This window comes from Octopus sinensis, linkage group LG26 (assembly GCF_006345805.1).
Source record: "Octopus sinensis linkage group LG26, ASM634580v1, whole genome shotgun sequence".
Taxonomy (NCBI): Eukaryota; Metazoa; Mollusca; class Cephalopoda; order Octopoda; family Octopodidae; genus Octopus; species Octopus sinensis.
The window spans coordinates 13,270,160-13,290,506 of record NC_043022.1 but is presented as its reverse complement, the minus strand read 5'-3'; the positions used below and the strand labels follow the sequence as shown (position 1 = coordinate 13,290,506).

The 20,347-nt window shown below is 34.4% G+C and overlaps 1 protein-coding gene across 6 annotated transcripts in view; it reads left to right on the top strand.

The window, feature by feature from the left end:
- Positions 1-1,497: 1,497 nt before the first annotated feature.
- The window catches only part of LOC115224839 (msx2-interacting protein), a 169,475-nt gene continuing 150,625 nt past the window's right edge, over positions 1,498-20,347 (top strand). For 5 of the 6 annotated variants that reach the window (XM_036513786.1, XM_036513787.1, XM_036513788.1 and 2 more), the window contains exons 1-2: positions 1,498-1,574; positions 1,611-1,789. In XM_036513786.1, the coding sequence (XP_036369679.1) occupies positions 1,707-1,789 (83 nt within the window). In that variant the 5' untranslated portion in view covers positions 1,498-1,574; positions 1,611-1,706. The other variant, XM_029795779.2, reaches the window with a different exon arrangement.

Here is a 20,347-nt window from a genome sequence, read left to right as displayed (position 1 = left end):
ACTACTACTACTACTACTGCCGCTTGTACTGGAAATACCAACTGGTGCTACTACTACTACCACCACTACTACCGCTACTACTACTACCACTACTATAATTGCTGGCAGCAGTACTATTACTCTCCCCCCACCACCTCCCTCCCCTTCGCCGCCGCCGCTATTACTAATAAGCCAGGCTTTTTTTCTATTACTACCACTACTATTACAATTACTATACGTACTACTATTGTTATTACTACTACTACTACCACCACGACTACTACCACTACTACTAGCATTACTATCGTTTTGCCGCCGTGTCCCCCTCCACCACCACCACCACCACCGCCTTAATCACGCCACACACACCACACTCACACTATTACCGCCGCCACCACTACCACCACCACCACCACCACTGTCACGCCACCTTCCGCGCCGTCGCCGCCGCCGCCATCATCAGACCAGTTAGCCAGTCAGGCAGCCAGCCAGCCTGTCAGTCAGCCAGCCTATGTATGTGTACGTGTAGATACGTGTGTGTGTGTGTGTGCGTACGGTGTGTGTGCGTACGGCATATGTGCGTGCGTGCGTGCGTGCGTGTGCCTGTATGCGTATGTGTGCGTTAGCGTGCGTATGTGCGTAACCGTTCGTGCGTATGTGTGCGTGCGTGTTTCGCGTGTGTGTATGAGAAAGCCGCCAACCAACCAACCCGTCATTCAGCCATCCCTCCAATCCATCCAGCCAGCTTAGCTTAGCTAGCTTAGTAGAGCACCTACTACAGCTAGTGAGCAAAGTTGTTGTTGTTATTATTATTATTATTATTATTATCCATCATTTATCATCATCACCATCATCATCATCATCACCACCACCGTCATCATCATCATTATTATCATTATCATCACCCCCACCACCACCACTATTACTTCTACCACCACCACCACCACCCTCACCACCACTATTTACTTCTACTGCCACCACCACCACCGCCGGCACCAACAACTCCGCCGTCGCTTCCATTAACAACACAAAAACACCGACCGCCGCCACCACCACCACTTCTACCGCCGTCGCCGTCGCTTCTCCCACCACCACCGTCGTCGCCCTCGTCGTCGTCGCCGCTACTATTTCTACTACCCATTTATTACTATCACTACTAAAGCACACCAGCATTATTACTACCACTACTACTACCACTACCACCATCATCATCATTATTGCCGCCGTCGCCGCCGTGGTAGTAGTGGTGTGTCTTCTTTTTACTTTAAATATATATTATATACATACACACACACACACGCGCCGCCACACACCATTATTATTATTAATAACAACAACAACAACAACACCACCACCAAAAAAAAAAAACCATCATTATTATTATCATCATCATTACACGTAGTAGTAGTAGCAGTAGTGGTAGTATTACCATTATTATTATTATCATTATTACTATCAATATTGTTATTAATATCATCTTTATTAACACCACCACACCATCACCATCAGCATCAGCATCATCATCATCAACAACAGCAGCATCAGCATCGTGGTCGACTATCATTATTATTATTATTATTATTATTATTATTACTATCATCATTACTACTATCATTATTACTACTATCACCACCGAGTGTTATCATTACTACTACTGTTGTTGTTGTTATTATTATTGTCGTCTATGGCCATGTAAATGCATCATGTAGTGAAGTTTGCGGAAAGAGATGGTGCGGCAAACGAGGTATCTCCTGGTTGGGAACATACCCGAGAAACTTACCAAGGAGAAAATCACAGAACACTTCAAGAAGTAAGTATTTTCCCCCCTTCAACACATACACCACACCACACACACCTATATATATATACCTGTAATGGGTATATATTTACACACACAGTTATATATGTATGTCTATGTATGTTAGGTATGATATATATATATACCTGTAATGTGTGTATATATATGTATGTCTATATGTAATGTGTGTATATATATATATATATATATGTAATGTGTATATATATATATATGTAATGTGTGTATATATATATATATGTATGTCTATATGTAATGTGTGTATATATATATATGTATGTCTATATGTAATGTGTGTATATATATGTATGTCTATATGTTATGTATATATATATATACCACATTTATATATGTATGTCTATGTATGTTATGTATGTATATATATATATATACCACATTTATATATGTATGTCTGTGTATGTATATATATATATACCTGTAATGTGTATATATACCACATTTATATATGTATGTCTGTATGTTATGTATGTATATATAGAAGCAAAAAAAAAAGAATTATTGCCATGTTACAAAAACAATGTAGACAGTATTGTTATTATTATTTGTTATCCATATCAATATGTATTGATACATACATACATATATATACACCTATTTATGTATGTATACTAATCAAGCTTTAGCTTTTTTATATTGCCCTACAAAAATACCTTAAGTGTATATATACACACATATGTATACCAAGAGTCTGTATATATGTATGTAAGCATGTGTATATATAGCATATATATATATATGTATGTAGATGTATGCGTATATATATATGTGTGTGTGTATATATGAATGTATACATACAGTTGTGTGTATATATCTGTAATGTTTGTTTTTATGTCAAGTTTTAAGCAGTTTTACATTAGCCTGAAAGTATTGAGCAAATTACTCAATACTTTTCTCTAGAGTACATATTATTATCGAACAAGAAGAGCGTTGACAGTGACTTCGAAGTGTTGGGCCTGCTCAGCCCTCCCCCTTCATCCTGTATATATATATATATATATATATATATACTGACCCCTGTCTGCCTTCTTAATTATAGATTCGCATCTCCCTAAGTCAGCCCATTGTTGTTATTGTTATTAATTAATGTTAATTAAGATATATTTTTAAGGGTTTTTAAAATTATTTTTGGTTTAATTACCCTCTGTTACTATTGATTAAGAAGTTTTTCAAGACACAAACATGTTTTGTAGTCCTTAATTCCTTAATTAACACCAGCCCTTACTACAATCATACGTGTATATAAATAAATATACATGCACATACACGTATAATTTCGTATTTACACCATATATATCCCCTGCCAACTGAATATACATACGTATATTTACATCATATACACATCTGCTAGCGTAAGTTACAGACATATATGTATAGACGTGGTTTATATATATAATATATATACATATATATACCCACACTATCTAAGTATATATGCATATATATGTATCTAGGTCCGGTATATGTATTTATACACCATCTACACCTCTGCTAACTTAATATATTCGTGTATATATTTACACAGCTCTGTTAGCTCAATATACATGAATATATGTATATAGGTTTGGTATATAACATTCACACATCATATACACACCTGCCATATATATATATATATATATAATATATATATATATACTGACCCCTGTCTGCCTTCTTAATTATAGATTCGCATCTCCCTAAGTCAGCCCATTGTTGTTATTGTTATTAATTAATGTTAATTAAGATATATTTTTAAGGGTTTTTAAAATTATTTTTGGTTTAATTACCCTCTGTTATTATTGATTAAGAAGTTTTTCAAGACACAAACATGTTTTGTAGTCCTTAATTCCTTAATTAACACCAGCCCTTACTACAATCATACGTGTATATAAATAAATATACATGCACATACACGTATAATTTCGTATTTACACCATATATATCCCCTGCCAACTGAATATACATACGTATATTTACATCATATACACATCTGCTAGCGTAAGTTACAGACATATATGTATAGACGTGGTTTATATATATAATATATATACATATATATACCCACACTATCTAAGTATATATGCATATATATGTATCTAGGTCCGGTATATGTATTTATACACCATCTACACCTCTGCTAACTTAATATATTCGTGTATATATTTACACAGCTCTGTTAGCTCAATATACATGAATATATGTATATAGGTTTGGTATATAACATTCACACATCATATACACACCTGCCATATATATATATATATACATATATTTGCACACCACACACTCCGCTGCCTACTAAATATAAATGTATATTTATAGCATATACACTCTTTCAAACTGAACATGCATGTATATATTTATAGCATATACACCCCCACCAACTGAACATGCATATATATTTACGACATATACCCTTGTCAACGAAACCTATGAATTTGTATTATATATACCTACCCTAGACAGCTTCCTCTAATGCTAAATATACACACCCCTACATTTCTATGGGGTGTCCATTATATATATATGTGTATATATACCCAGCTAAAGTACCTTCTATGATGGTTTGCCTTCTGTATGTATGAAAAAGGTGTTATATTTAAAATAAAGGGATGGTTGTGATGTTCATGCCTTTCCCAAGGACACCCTAAAGTGAACTGTACACGTGTGGTATATGTATGTGTGTGTATGTATGTATAACAAGGTGATGATTGTTGTGTGTGTGTATAATGTAGTTTATATCACAAGTGAAAGCATTTATATTATATACATGCGTATATGTGTGTGTGTATATATATATATATACCAACACTATCAAATCAAAATATGGAGTTTGCTTGTTTTGAATTTTGGTGGGAATCGCTTTTTTTTTATTTGTGTATGTATATATATGTAGATATATATCTATGTGTGTGTATTACACACGTGTGTAGTGTGTGTGTTATATATATATATATATATATATATATATATACAACACGCTCACATATGTGTCTATAGTTATATATATATATGCATATAGTACCAATCGTTTATTGGTAGTGACCTTTTGCATACAGTAGCCCTATAAGTACCATTTTGTAATAAGATACTTGCCCAGTGCTTTTACTACATACATATATTTTCAAACAACTATGTTTATTGACAGTAACTTCGAAGTCTCGGCCAGTTAAGCCATCGTCATAGTTTCTAACAGAACACCTGCCCGTAACTGACCTCTGGTACCATGTACTACGAGGGGTACCTTGGTACCTATAGGTACCAGCTACCTCGTCGTATATAATTCCAGTTTATAGCAGAGCCCACTTCTGTTCTATAAACATAGTACCCTGATGTCGTAGAAGACCCCTCTCGGTTCTATAGTGTTACAGTATTAGTTGGTGTTAGACCCTCCCCTCCACCTTGGTTCTATAGTTTTATAGTATCCTGCCTGTTTGACCTTTGTCTTTTTGCCAACCCCCTGTGGCGTTACAATCCCAGTTGAGGAAGTGAGCCCTACCCCTTTAGTTTAGAGGGGTCAGTCAGGAAGTAACCCGTCTCTCTTTGTTCACTGAAAATTATTATTTCGACAAACCGGGAAGGAATAGTGTGTGTGTTTGTGTGTTTATATATATATATATATATATATATACACGCACACAGTTCTATATTGCATATGTATTCACTAATAAAATCATTGTATGTATGTGTGATTACGTACATATGGCAGTGTTATGAAACAATGCACACACACACAGATATACAATAATGAATATGTATTTATATTTGTAATATATATATGTAATGATAATCAGGTTTCCCCACTTCCGATTCATTTCCAGCCACGTTTTTATTTTTCCTTTTCCCCAATCTTCCAACTCCATTCACTATTATAAGCATTCAACCCCTTCTAGTTTTATTGTTTATAACCAAGAAACCCGACGGTCAAATATGTCCTTATTTCCACAGCTTTTGGTCAGTCACGTAGGCCTTTTAGATTAGAGGCCATGTGTAAAAGGTAGAGAGAGACAGAGAGACATTGATTGGCGGTAGGGAGACATTGAATGGCTTTTCAGTCTAGTCCTAGTCCTACCCCGGGTATAATTGTTGTCGGGAGGGAGTGTAGCATGTGCCCTACTGCACACACACACACATATATACTAGCCATGTGATTTTCCCCCCAGACCTTATTTCTCTGTCTTCTGGCTTCATAATATGGGACATGTCACATGCAAATATATATATATATGTGTGTGTGTGTACGTGTGTCCCCCTGAGCTAGATTTTATATACACACGCGTTGTGTGGTTAACTTGCTTTAATAACAAAAAATGTTGCTATTAAATGGTGTTGTATATATATATATACAATACACACTCATCTATGTACTGTGTGCGTATAAGTTCTATAGGGTCATTAAAACATATTGTATAGCCATCATATTACTGTCCGAAATGTGTGTATAAATATATATATATTGTATATATACACACACACGCACATGCATATATCTATCTATCTATCTATCTATCTATCTATCTATCTATCTATCTATATATATATATATATAGACATGTGGATGTGTGTATATTATACATATGTGTGGAATGTCTGTCCTCTCTGCAATTCAATAAACCCGCCATCATTAAACCCAGTCCAGACTCCCTAAATTACTTTAATGGCCAACTTCTACGTTCTTAACCCAGTATGAAAAATCTCCAAGGCCTCATTTACCTAATGAACTACCAACAAAACTCTTATCGCGTGGCCTGATATTTTACCCACGTCGACATCTTTCATATCTCTCTGTCTCCTCCATATATGAATATATATATATATATATATATATATTATATATACACCACACCATTTTGCTCCCATATATATATATACACACATTTTGCTCTTATATATATATACAAACATTGCTCTCATATATATCTATATATATTATACACACATTTTGCTCTCCATATATATCTATATATATACATACACACATTTTGCTCTCATATATATCTATATATATATATATTAACACACATTTTGCTCTCATATCAATATATATATATATATATATATATATATATATATATACAGAGAGAGAGAGAGAGCAATATGTATAGAAATATACAACAATATATGTATATGTCTGCTGATTTTGGATGAATCATGTAAACTTTTCCATGAAACAGTTGTAATTGAAACATGTTGCTTATGTAAACATTGGCCAGTATCATAGATATAATGAATATTGCTGTGTGTATAGATCTGTGTGAGTGTGTGTACATTGGTGTATGTATGTTTGTGTAGGCATTGTGTATGAATTCCAGGTACGTGTAGATGTGTAAGTGTGTATGTATAATTTGATTGCCTGATTGTGAATGTGTGAATTGATGTATGTATATGTGCATGTGTGAATTCATGTATGTATATATATATATATATATATGTGTGTGTGTTGATTCGTGTATATGTGAATGTATATGAATTGATATAAATATGTGTGAATGTTTGGATGTATGTGTATTACAATTTATTTATATGTATGTATAACTGTGTATACATACTGATGTGTATATACTAATGCATACATGTATTGAAGTGACCTGTTTATAAGTCCTTTAACAATCAGCATGTATGCACACATGTATATATACATATATATATGTGTGTGTGTGTGTATATATATATATATATATATATATATACATACATATATATATACATACACGTGTGTCTTAATATATGTCTGAGGTAATGCCAAGACACCAGGCCATCTGCCCTTGTACAACAAGCTACACAAATCCAAGATGGATTGATTCTTCATCTCATAATTATTTTTAAAAATGGCCTCATTTCACCCAAAATACTGTAGCAAATAGACACATGCTGTGTGATTATTTCTGTATATTACATGTTATAATTTATATTTGGATAGATGCACGTGTTTCCTCCCTTCATATACACCTTTCTCTGCCTGTGTGTATATATATATATATATATATATATATATATATATACACTCATATACACCATACACCCATGTGTTTAATACATCGCGCTCCATTAAACGCTATGTAATTTATAGTATACCTGTATATACATGTGTGCATATAGAATATGACATGTATGGAATGTCATAATTATATGTATGATATACATATATATATATATACACACACACATATATCAGCATGTTATTTTAAACATGTATATATATAATATATTAATGTATATATATTCTCATATAGGTTATACATATAAGATGTATATGGCATACATAAATTGTATACTGTATATATATATATATACATATATACAAAGTGTTTTTACTTCATATGAATGTATATATATTTGTACATTTGCAAAATGCCTCAAGATATGAAATGCTGGCCTGTGCCCCAGCATGGCCGCGGTCTATTTAGCCTCAACTAACCAAATATATGAAGAGAATTTATATATAGAAGAATCGCGCGCAAACCTAAAGTCACTCATCTACTTATATCCTGTACATAGACACACAAATTAATACATATATGTGTGTATACATACATATATATGTGTGTATATATATTTAATATTATATGTATATTTGTCTGCTTTTCTGTCTCTAGTGTACCCCTGCCCTCCTTTTTAAGGTCAGGCACCATTTCTCTCTCTCTTCTCCTTGGTACATATTCAACACCCACTCCTTTGAATGTCTACCAGAGCTGGGCTCTCCTTAGAATAGCTTGCTTACTGTCTTTGGCTGTATGGAACAGTGTCTGCCCTAGGATTTATTTCATTAAGTTGACACACACACATCTACCTATCTCCCTACCTATCTGTCTACCTGTGTTCCTACCTATCTGTCTATCTACTTGTCTATATATCTATCTATCTATCTCCCTACCTATCTGTCTACCTGTGTTCCTACCTATCTGTCTATCTATCTATCCATCTATCTATCTGTCTATCTCCCTACCTGTCTATCTATCTACCTACCTACCTACCTATCTATCTATCTACCTGTGTATCTATCTGTCTATCCATCTACCTACCTACCTACCTATCTATCTATCTGTCTATCTCCCTACCTATCTACATATCTATCTATCTACCTACCTATCTTCCTATCTACCTGTCTGTCTGTCTTTGTGTGTGTGTATTATGGCGACTGTGCAAGGCCTGTATATATATATCTTTGTGTGTACGTATATATATATATATATAATACAATACAATATATACATTTACGAAGATGTGTTTGTGTAATATACGCGCGCTCACGCAAGTCAGGGAATTATGAGCACCTTTGTTAATACACACTGGTACAAAATGTGTGATATATTTATATACACACACAATGTATTCAGTATTCATACAGTTGTATGTGTATATATGTTTGTGTGCGTGTATGAGTGTTTGTGTGTATGTGTGTGTATATATATATGTGTGTTGGTGTGTGTATATATATTTATATACACATACATATATATATGTGTTTGTGTGTGTATGTATGTATGTGTTAGTGTGTGTATGTATGTATGTGTTAGTGTGTGTATGTATGTATGTTAGTGTGTGTATATATGTATGTGTTAGTGTGTGTATATATGTATGTGTTAGTGTGTGTATATATGTATGTGTTAGTGTGTGTATATATGTATGTGTTAGTGTGTGTATATTTGTATGTGTTAGTGTGTGTGTATATATATATATATTTATGTACATTTGTGTTTGTGTATGTATATATATACCTATGTATATGTTTGTGTGTACATATATGAATATATTTGTGTTTGTGTATGTATATATATGTTTATGTATATACCTGTGTTTTATATGTGTATGTATGTATGTATGTATGTATATTTATCTCTATCTCAATATATACACAAATATGTTTTCAGTAAGTAGTGTGTTTAGTAAGAGGTGCCAAGTGTGAGTGAGTTTCTCTGGTCTGTTTTATTGAACGCCATTGCTTGAGGCTGTTTAGATGAGTTTTCACAAACGAAATGGTCTGAAATTTTTGTCGCTGCCTAATCATTGCATATCTGCTGTGTTTATATAAATCTATATTCCCACCTAATGTTTATCAACAGAAAATCAACTGGTTTTTCTCTTCGCCCACATCATACCTGCTCACTCACTTCACTCACTCTTCCAATATATATATATTTTTTCCCTCCATAACAGCGTTTTTAGCGGCTCCACTTCAATTTACATTAGTGGCTGGCAGGTGTGTATATATGTGTGTATATACACACGAATGGGTGTATGTAAATGAGTATATAAAGGCGATTGTATGCTTGTATGTATGTGTATAGTTGTGTGCATATGGATGTGTATACATGTAATGTATGTGTACGTATATATATATATATATATATATATGTACATGTGTGAGTGTATATATGTATGCGTGTATAGCTAGTGTAAGGGTGAATATATATGTGTATATGCGAATGGGTGTATGTAAATGAGTATATAAAGGCGATTATGTGCCTGTATGTATGTGTATAATTGTATGCATATGGATGTGTATACATGTAATGTATGTGTACGTATATATGTATATGTGTGAGTGTATGTATGGGTGTATAGCTAGTGTAAGGGTGAATATGTATGTGTATAATTGTATGCATATGGATGTGTATACATGTATGTGTATGTGTACGTACATATGTACATGTGTGAGTGTATATATGTATGCGTGTATAGCTAGTGTAAGGGTGAATATGTATATGTGTATAATTCAGTGTATATATACACATATATGTTAGTGTGTATATGTGTATGCAAATATTGTGAGTACAGAAGGGCGAATATATATGTATAACTGCATATGTAATGTATGTAAATGTGTGTGTGTATATATATATATATTTATATATATGTACACATAATTGTGGATTATTAATATATGTATATATATATATATACGTGCACATACATACAAACACACACACATGTATATATGTGTACACACATACACATATTGTGTGTTCAGATGTAATTGATTGAAGATCTGTAATACAGTAAAAGGCTGTAAAATATGGTGGACGAGAAGAGTGTTTGGATGGTGATGATGATGATGATGATGGCTATGTTTTAGGTGAACAAGGAAATGAAAATAAATAATAAACAGGCTCCCTTCGTCATGCGAACAACATACACATAACATAATGAACGTGTATATATGTGTGTGTGTATATATATATATACATACATATGTGTGTGTTAGATGTTAAAAGTACAGGCTCTGAGCTGTATCCAGTGCGAATAGAACATGCTCCATTCAACACTAACTATATGCATATAAGCATGTGCCCTTCACGTCTATGTATCTATACATCTGTATAAATACATAGGTGTGTGCACTTGTATACGTTTCTATGTGTGTGTATGTGTGTATATATATACACACACACACACGTTTCTGTGTGTATGTTTATGTATGCCTGTCTATATATATATATATATATATACACACACACACACACGTTTCTATGTGTATGTTCATGTATGCCTGTCTATATATATATATATCTATATACACACACGTTTCTGTGTGTATGTTTATGTATGTCTGTCTATATATATATCTATATACACACACGTTTCTGTGTGTATGTTTATGTATGCCTGTCTATATATATATATATAATATATATATATATATATATATATATTATATATACACATTTATCAACGTGAGTCTATTGACGTATGTGTGTATGTATGTATTCACATATATAGACAGGTGCATGTGTGTGTGTATATACATGTTGATATTACGTACACACACACACACACAAGATATGAGAAGAGGGAAGGATCTCATCTTCATATTCTTAGCTGCTAAATCTAAGAATACCTGAACTGGGGCATGTATGGGGTTTTTTGGGGTTTTACGAAGTACTGACCCTTCGAATTTGCCACAAGAAATCTTTATAAGAAGTCGGGGCCGGGTCGGCTTACCCAAAATCTTTGCTAATTACGATGAGTGTTGCTGAGAGAAAAACATGCTCTGTGCTATTAAAATGTTTTCTTACTGCCTCGTATATTTTTTCCTGCCTATAATTTTTAGTTAGCCTAGTTTTATGAGCAAGCAGTTGTGTGAGAAACTGGGATGCTGTGCTCTTAGTGTCATTTCAGCTGAAGTAGTTGGATATATACACACACAGACACACACACACATAGCCAGTTTGTCAGCAGAAATATTGTGTAACAATGAGGCTATTTTTCTCAATGTATTTTCTCCTTTTACTTCTGAAGTGGTTCCTGCCAAAATAATTCCTTGTTGTAGCTTTCGAACGATTTAATTTTGGGTCGGAAAAAAAATCTTCTTCCACCGTCCGTCCCCACAACCTTACCCACACACGTACAGTTCGTAGCTACACAAAAAAAAAAAAAAAAAAATGTGGCCCTGATGTGTGTTGGTGTAGTACATAACATAATTATATTGGTGAGCATCTTACAGAGTTCAATTCTGGACACCAGTCACCAATAACATGCTTTACTTGATCGTAGTGCGTAGTTTTTTTTGTATGCAAAAGCTTTATCAGCAAACCTGACTACATGTCACACACAAACAGAGGTGTGTGTATATATATATATATATATATATATAAAACGTATGATACATATGTTATATATGTAATGTATGTATGTATGAAGTTGTAGACATTCATCTGTGTGTGTGTGCAATATATTATGTACTCATCTGTGTGTGTGTGCAATATATTATGTACTCATCTGTGTGTGTGTGCAATATATTATGTACTCATCTGTGTGTGTGTGCAATATATTATGTACTCATCTGTGTGTGTGTGCAATATATTATGTACTCATCTGTATGTGTGTGCAGGACATGGTTGTTGTCAGTACAAGGTTTACTTTCTAAACATATGGTTTCGAGATGATATAGGTCTATAAAAGAAGAAACTTGCCCAAGATACCATGTAGTGAGCACCTTGGGCACGTGTCTCCCACTATAGTCTCATATCAATAAATATCTCACGCGTAGAATTGGTAGATGGAAACTTTGTGGAAGCCTGTTTTGTGTGTGTGTGTGTGTGTATCTGCAAATGTTTACAGTTTGTCTCATCTTATGAAACCTTTTGGCAAAACAGTGACAATGTGTTCACATTCCCTCTTTACAAAATGTATGCTATTCACTTTCCAAGACAATCTGAAATAACAAAAAAAGTCCCTTACTTCAAAAACAGCAATTGGTTAGCGACAAGGGGAGTGTTTGGCTGTAAAGTAATGCCCCAGTGATAAGTTTTTGCCTGATCCATACTGACATGAAGAAGCTAATGTAACTTGAATGAAAATCTAGATCTGCAAGCTAAGAGGTTTGCATTGCAACTACATGGGCACCTTCGGTAAGTGTCATCTACAGTCCTCAACCTACCGAACTTTTGTGAGTGGACTTTCTCGGTGAAAACTGAAAGAAACCCAATGTGTATTTGTATATGTGGGTTTATGATTTGACATTACATAGCAATTGTAAACAAACATCACTTTCATCTAAGTGGTGTAGTTTGCAGTCTTCCATCAAATGTGTCCAACAGTTGTGCTATTCATGTCCAAATGACTGGGGGGAGGGGGAAATATTACATGAATTAACATGAAATTTTGACGGGCACTTTTGATTTAGATATCTTTAAAACAGGAAGTTTGTATCTTGGGACCAAGAATGATATCTGAGGTGGGTTGGTATCAAAAGGGCTGAATTAGTTTGTTCAGCAATAACTTGCTTTCGGGCATTAGAAAATTCAAAATGTAGGCTCACTTGCTCTCTCTTTTTCTCTCTCTCTCTCTCATAGCAGAATTATAAGTTTCGTTGTTCTACAAATATCTTTAAATTTGTGCTGCATCTTCAAATTATTTGGGGGGAAAAAATTTAGCTTGGTCTTCGGCTTTCTGATTACAACTGACATTGATGGAAAATAGTGTTGATGGTTACATTTGAGCGTCCATTGTTGTATGTCTTCATTTGGTTGCATCAAACAGCTTTAGGTGTTTCAATCATGAGCAAAGACGAATTTTTATTACGTTTGTGTTTCAGACAGGATGTTTCCAGAAGAGAATATCTGTTGTCAACTGAAGTAGCAATGCTTTATGACTTATATTTATTGGTCATGAAACAGTTTTATTGTTCAACGAGTTATTTAATACTCTTGGAGACTTGCAAAAGATTTCAAATATTAATATGTATTGATAAATCTAGTGCAGGATTGTTGCAGTTTTATTATTTATTGGTTTTCACTGTGATAACCTGATTAGCAATTGCATTCCACTTCTGGAGAGTAAGTCCGTCTTCCTCGGTGTCTGTACTGTTGATATTTCAGTATTGGGGACACATGGGTGTGTGCTTGGCTGAATTAGCTCCGATGTGTGTTTTGTTGGTAAATCTCTCTTCATATATCGAAATGTAATTAATATCTAACAGGAGCTATGAAATGAGTTGTTTCGTGTATTCAATTAACTTCGTTTTGAGAAAAACTAATGAAGTAGTTGAGAAATATTTTCTAGTGTGATTAAATGAAGTCTCTTTGTCATCAGCAGTGATCTGTAAGCAACTCCAGCAATTAAATAATTAACATATTTTGCCCTTATTTCAATATTTGACATTATATTATTTTTTTCCTTTTTTTTAGAATTATTTTGTTTCAGTTGTCATTGTTGTGTATTTTTTAAAAATGAAAACCTTGTGTAAATCTAAATTTTTGTTTGAATATTTTTTTTTCCTTCCAAATTTTGATAGTTTAAAAAAAAAATTCTTTTAATTTTCATTGGTAACCTTTGTTTTTCTCCATATTTCTGTTTCCTCTTGTGGTATTTTTGGATATATGCTTTTGGCAATACTTGCGGATTTATAGTTGCAATATCTTCCTGGATGCTACCTTTTGGATATTGCTGTTAGAATATTTGCCGGAAACTACAACACAAATGTCCACTTGGTAATATATATATATAAGTATATACTCATATATATATACACACACACACATACCCCCCCTTCTCACTTTGAGGAATACCTTTACGAAATGGGTAATGCCCCAATTCCCAGAATACATAAAAGAAATGGAATAACCGATATAGTTTGAAGATGAGGATTTTGTGTCTAAAGAATACCAACAGGAAGATTTTTTCTCCCCCATGCAACACCCACGACACGTAATTTATTTATGGAGTATTATATAACCTAATAATTTGCGACATTTTTAGAAATATAGTCTGAAAAGAGCTGTGGAGTTACATTATATTTCTGATGCAAATCTGGCAATGGAATTTTACTCGGAGGCCACTGGAAGTAAACTTGTCACCATAATCTTTGAAAAAAACAACATTTCTGCTGCTGTCCAACCATTTGAGTGATTATAAAATCTGGAGTAACTTACCATCAACTTCATCATCGTGGAATACAACAATCCTTTTTCATTGGACTTACCGTTTCTCGCAGATTCCGGAACTGGATGGAGTATTTTCTTGGTTCTTTCTCTCCCCCACCCCACGGAGTGATGCAATTTATAAACGGAGCTACCAGCCTGTAGGAGTATTCTTTATTAACTGGATTTTACTGACCACCACCACCCATTACAAAAGGATTTTACTCTATGGAAACTGGCTGCCCTACCTACCTACCTACCACCTCATTACTCACTTGCACTGTTAGATCAAGACATGCCATTATTCTTTCTCTCTCTCACTCTCTCTCTCTCATTAGTCTTCTAATATTTCACTATTGTACCATTGCTATTAAATATGCTACTTTCTAGACACTCTTTTTTCCGCCAGATTGAATTTCACTTGGTTTCTAACTCAGCTTGGTCCAGTTATTATTTTTTCCCCCCCTCTTCTTATTCTTTTACACCTTCACGAAGACAGTTCTCAACTAATAATTAATCTTCAACACATTATCAATTCACTAGACATTTTGTTTTCTAAGTTTTCTCTAATTAAATTTTTGAAGCTTTTTTTCCCTACATTTGGAGTTGTTTTTTTTTTTTTTTTTTTTTCCTTTTATGTTATTTTAATCCTCTGATGAGTTTTTTCATAAAAAATATCCCTTTGCTGTTACAAGTCATCGCTGGACAACAAACCACTTTCTGAATTGTGAATAGGAACTAGTTTCATTTTTGTTCTTAACTCAAAGGTTTACATTTATGTACAAAATAATAAAAATCAGCATTTGATTATAATACTAATCCTTTCTAATTTGGGCAAAAAGGGCTGGCAATTTTGAAGGGAGTGGGATAGATGATTGCAATGGTTCCACTGTTCAACTGGTATTTAAGTTATTGACCTCAAAACAATGAGAGGCTTTGAACATAGAAAGCTGGAACACATTAATGCCCTATTCACTAATGGTTCTGCCAGCTCCCTGCCTTTCTCAATAATAATCAAATTTTGACACCAGCGGGGAGGGGATAAATCAATTATGTCAGCCCCAGCACTCAGCTGCTGCTTATTTTATCAACACCCCCACATGGGATAAAAAGCAAAGTTGACCTTGGTGGCATTTGAACTCAGAATGCAAAGATGGGCAGAGTGTTGCTAAGCATTTTTCCCAGTGTGCTTAATGGTTCTACCTGCTTGTCACCATATAATAATAATAATCCTTTTCTGCTATAGGCAGGTCCTGAAAATTTTGAGGAGTGGGGGGGCTAGTTGACTACATTGACCCCAGTTCACAACTGGTACTTATTTCATTGATCCTGAAAGGATGAAAAGCAAGGTCAGACGAAATGCTGCTGAGCATTTTGCCTGGCGTGCTAATGATTCTGCCAACTCACTATTTTTCTAATAATAATCAGTTTCTTGTGTACCTCCCTAAACTTTATGGTTATTGTTGGTGGAAAATGTGACTGTGCTTTCTCAAAACATAAGTGAAATAAGCAGCCTTAACTAAAATATTGAATTTATAATCTCAATTTCATTGTTGATGATGATGTTAAAATGATCTGATAAATGATTTTACATCTTAAGAAATTAGACTTTCCTTGTCTGTTTCTACCCTGTGCCAAGCCAACCCAACACATTCCAGTTCTAGTTTTAATTCTATTTCCGATATTTATTGATAACTAATACTCATTAGTATGGTCTTTGATCTTCTTGTTTAATATTTAGTCTGGAGTTATGTGACGAGTCCTATTTAATTAATTCTCATCTAATTAAGTAGCTGCCAAATAAAATTTATTTCTTCTACATTACGTACTTCTACGATATTGTTGGAACTGTTAAGTTCATTTTCCACTGACAATATTTACAAACATCTTTCAGCTAAAAATTTCCCTTGGTTTATAATTGTTAATTTACTGAATTTGCTGTTCCTCAATGAAGAAATCCTCTTTCTTTGGTCTCGTTGTGTAAAATATATATCAATAGATGCAGGTATGGTTGTATCGTTAAGTAGATTGCTTTGCAACCATGTGGTTTTGGGTTTAGTCCCATTGCATGGTACCTTGGGCAAGTGTCTTCTACTTTAACTCTAGGCTAACTAACATAATTAGTGAATTTGGTAAGCGGAAACTGCAGAAGTCTGCACGATAGTGATGGATATTGAGAATGAGTGTTCAACACTGCATTTGGTGGATAATTACATTCTTTGTGTCCCATCCAGTGTGGCCAATTACTGACATTCTTAAGTGTAATGCTTGAAAAATTGTATAATTTTTCTGCATGAAACCATCAGTTGCATTGTTGATGCACAAAACAAGTAATGTGTGTGTGTTTTCCCCCAACTGCTTGAAAACTGCTGTTGGTTTGTTTACATCTCTGTGATTTAATGGTTTGACAAAAAGATACACATAGTATTGCTCAAGTATGGCTGCAGCCAAGTGGACTGAGAAAAAGATATGGATAACAGATCAATGCTAAAGTGACTTAGCTATTGAGTTTTTATTGATGTTTTTGTACATGAAAGTTGTGTTGTGTGTAATGTCATCATGTTGGATGAGAGAGAGAAAGAGAGATTTGCAAGGATAGTCACATTATTGAATTGATGAAAGCAAATATCTATATCTCTTCAGTCTCCTAATGGCATGAGGGTGTGCCTAAGATGTATGCATATGTGTATATATATATATATATATATATGTGTGTGTGTGTGTGTGTATTCATGTTTGTCATTAGATTGCAGCTATGCTTGGATGTTGCCTTGAAGGGCTTAAAGTTTGGGTATTCTGTCAACCTCTTGCTGAACTGCTACAATATAGGTGTGTAAACAAACCCACACCAGTTGTCAAGTGGTAGTGAGAAATATGAGCATAAAGGTTCACACACGATGGGCTTCCACACAATTTCCATCTTCCAAATTCACTCACAAAGGCATTGGTTGATCTGGGGCTGTCGTAGAAGCCACTTGCCCAAGGTGCTGCATAATCCCTGCCTTGACCAATATTATTACTGTCCTGGAAACCCCAGCAGCACCCTGGGTCACTGCTCCTTTTGACCCCGGATAACAATAAAGCTTAGTTTGATCCTTTTATGATCAGGTTTCTAATGAAACAACCCACTGTGTTTTTTAATTGATTTAGAAAGTAATCAAGAATTTTGAAGGTTTAGTAAAATAATTACCATATTTGATGGCAGATGGGACACACTTTTTCCTCAAAACTGTTTAAAAAAAAACTTACCCCAGGTCCTCTATGCTAAGTTTGACCTTAGTGAGACTAAACCTTACATTTCAATGTGTTCCTCATAAGCTTTAATGTGCTGAACGCTTCTTCCTGAATATGCACCGTTGAGATTGGGTGTGTCTAATGTAGCCATTTGTCCTTTATGCTATCAAATATGGTAACTATTCTTTATTTAGTATTTTGGATATAACTAAACAGGAAAATTCTCAATTAAAAAGAATATGACGGAAGGTTTTAATTTAATAAGATTGGTGCCCTGTAAAAAGTATACAAGACACTCTGTCAAGTGGTTGGCGTTAGGAAGGGCATGTAGCTGTAGAAACCAAGCCAAAAGAGACTGGAACCCGGTGCAGTCCCTGGCCTTGCCAACTCCTGTCAAGCTGTCCCAACCCATGCCAAGATTGGAAATGGGTGTTAAATGATGATGAGGAACACATTGAAATGGAAGGTTTAGTCTCACTGATGTAGAAGTACCTCCGGCTGGTTAAAGAGAGATTATGCAATATAAAGTCACTTGCATTAAATTTTAAAAGGAGAAAGCATTTTGATCTGAAAATGATATTTCCTCTATCTGTCTCTGTATAACAAAGCAGTTGATTGTATGGCCTTGAGAGGAGAAGCATTTTAACAGCTTAGACAGGCTCCTCTGTCCTCAAAACTTGTATTTGTCTGATGCTTACCTTCCTCTCTGCTCCTCTCTCTCTCTCCCTCTCTCCCTCTCTCTAGTGTTAGTTTGTAATTGTAAATATAACTACAATATTCTTGAAATACGAATCTCATTGTTTGAATCTGGGGGTAAGTACTGATATTTTTGGATGTTTTCAAGGTTTTCTGACTCTCAGATGATTGGTGAATAATATTGATTATAGAAAGGGAATTGGAAATCTTAAGCACTCTCCGTCCTATATCAGTTCTGTTCATTTATTTATTTATTTATTTTTCCAATCAAATAGGTGTAAACATGGGTGTGGTTAAGGAGGTTTGCCTTACAACTACATTGCTTTGGGTTCATTCCCACTGTGTGGCACTTTGGCCCAGTGCCTTCTACTATTGTCCCAGGTCAACCAACAGGGTGAATTTGGTAGGCAGAATCTCTGTGGAAGCTCATCATGTGTGTGTGTCTGTGTGTGCCTTTGTGTTTGTTCCCACCAACACTACTCGACAACAGATGTTGGTTTGTTTACTTCCCTGTAATTTAGCTGTTGAGCAAAAGAAACCGATAGAATAAGTAACCAGACTTGAATAAATAAATACTGGGGTTTTGTTTGACTAAAACCCTTTGTGGTAGTGCCCCAGTATGGCTGTAGTCCAATGACTGAAGCAAGTAAAAAAAGAAAGTAAATAAAGGCGGTGCTCCAGCATGGCCACAGTCAAATGACTGAAACCAGTAAAAGAATAAAAGAGTAAAGGAAAGAAAAGATAAAAACAAAGTTGATAAAAGGCAAAGATTTTTACTGTTTGATATCAGAGTTTTGCTTTTAACCATTGTGCTTATTCAACTATTTGACTAAACCACTTACAACTGACTGTTTCGTTTATTATTTCACTCAGATATCCGAACCTTCTAGTTTAAGTGGTTATAATTGTAGTCATCATAATGTGTGTGTGTCAGACAGAGAGAGATAGAGAGAGAGGGAGGGTGAGAGACAGACCATGTGAATGTTTTTCAGCCAGTCCAATTCAACATTTCAAGGGAGTGGAGTGAAATATTGTTGCTTACTCTAATTAAATTTTTGTCATTTGTATTTTTACTCTAGAGGTTCTTAAGAAAACGTTGGTTTTTACTTCATTTTTACAGCGTAGATATTTAGCCTCTTATTAATTTGTTCTGTGAATTATTTCCTCTGCCTGTGAAAGTATTTTTATGTTGTTTAGTCTTGTTCTATTCAAATATACTTCATATAACTCGGAATTTGTCACAATTGTTCAATTTCTTGTA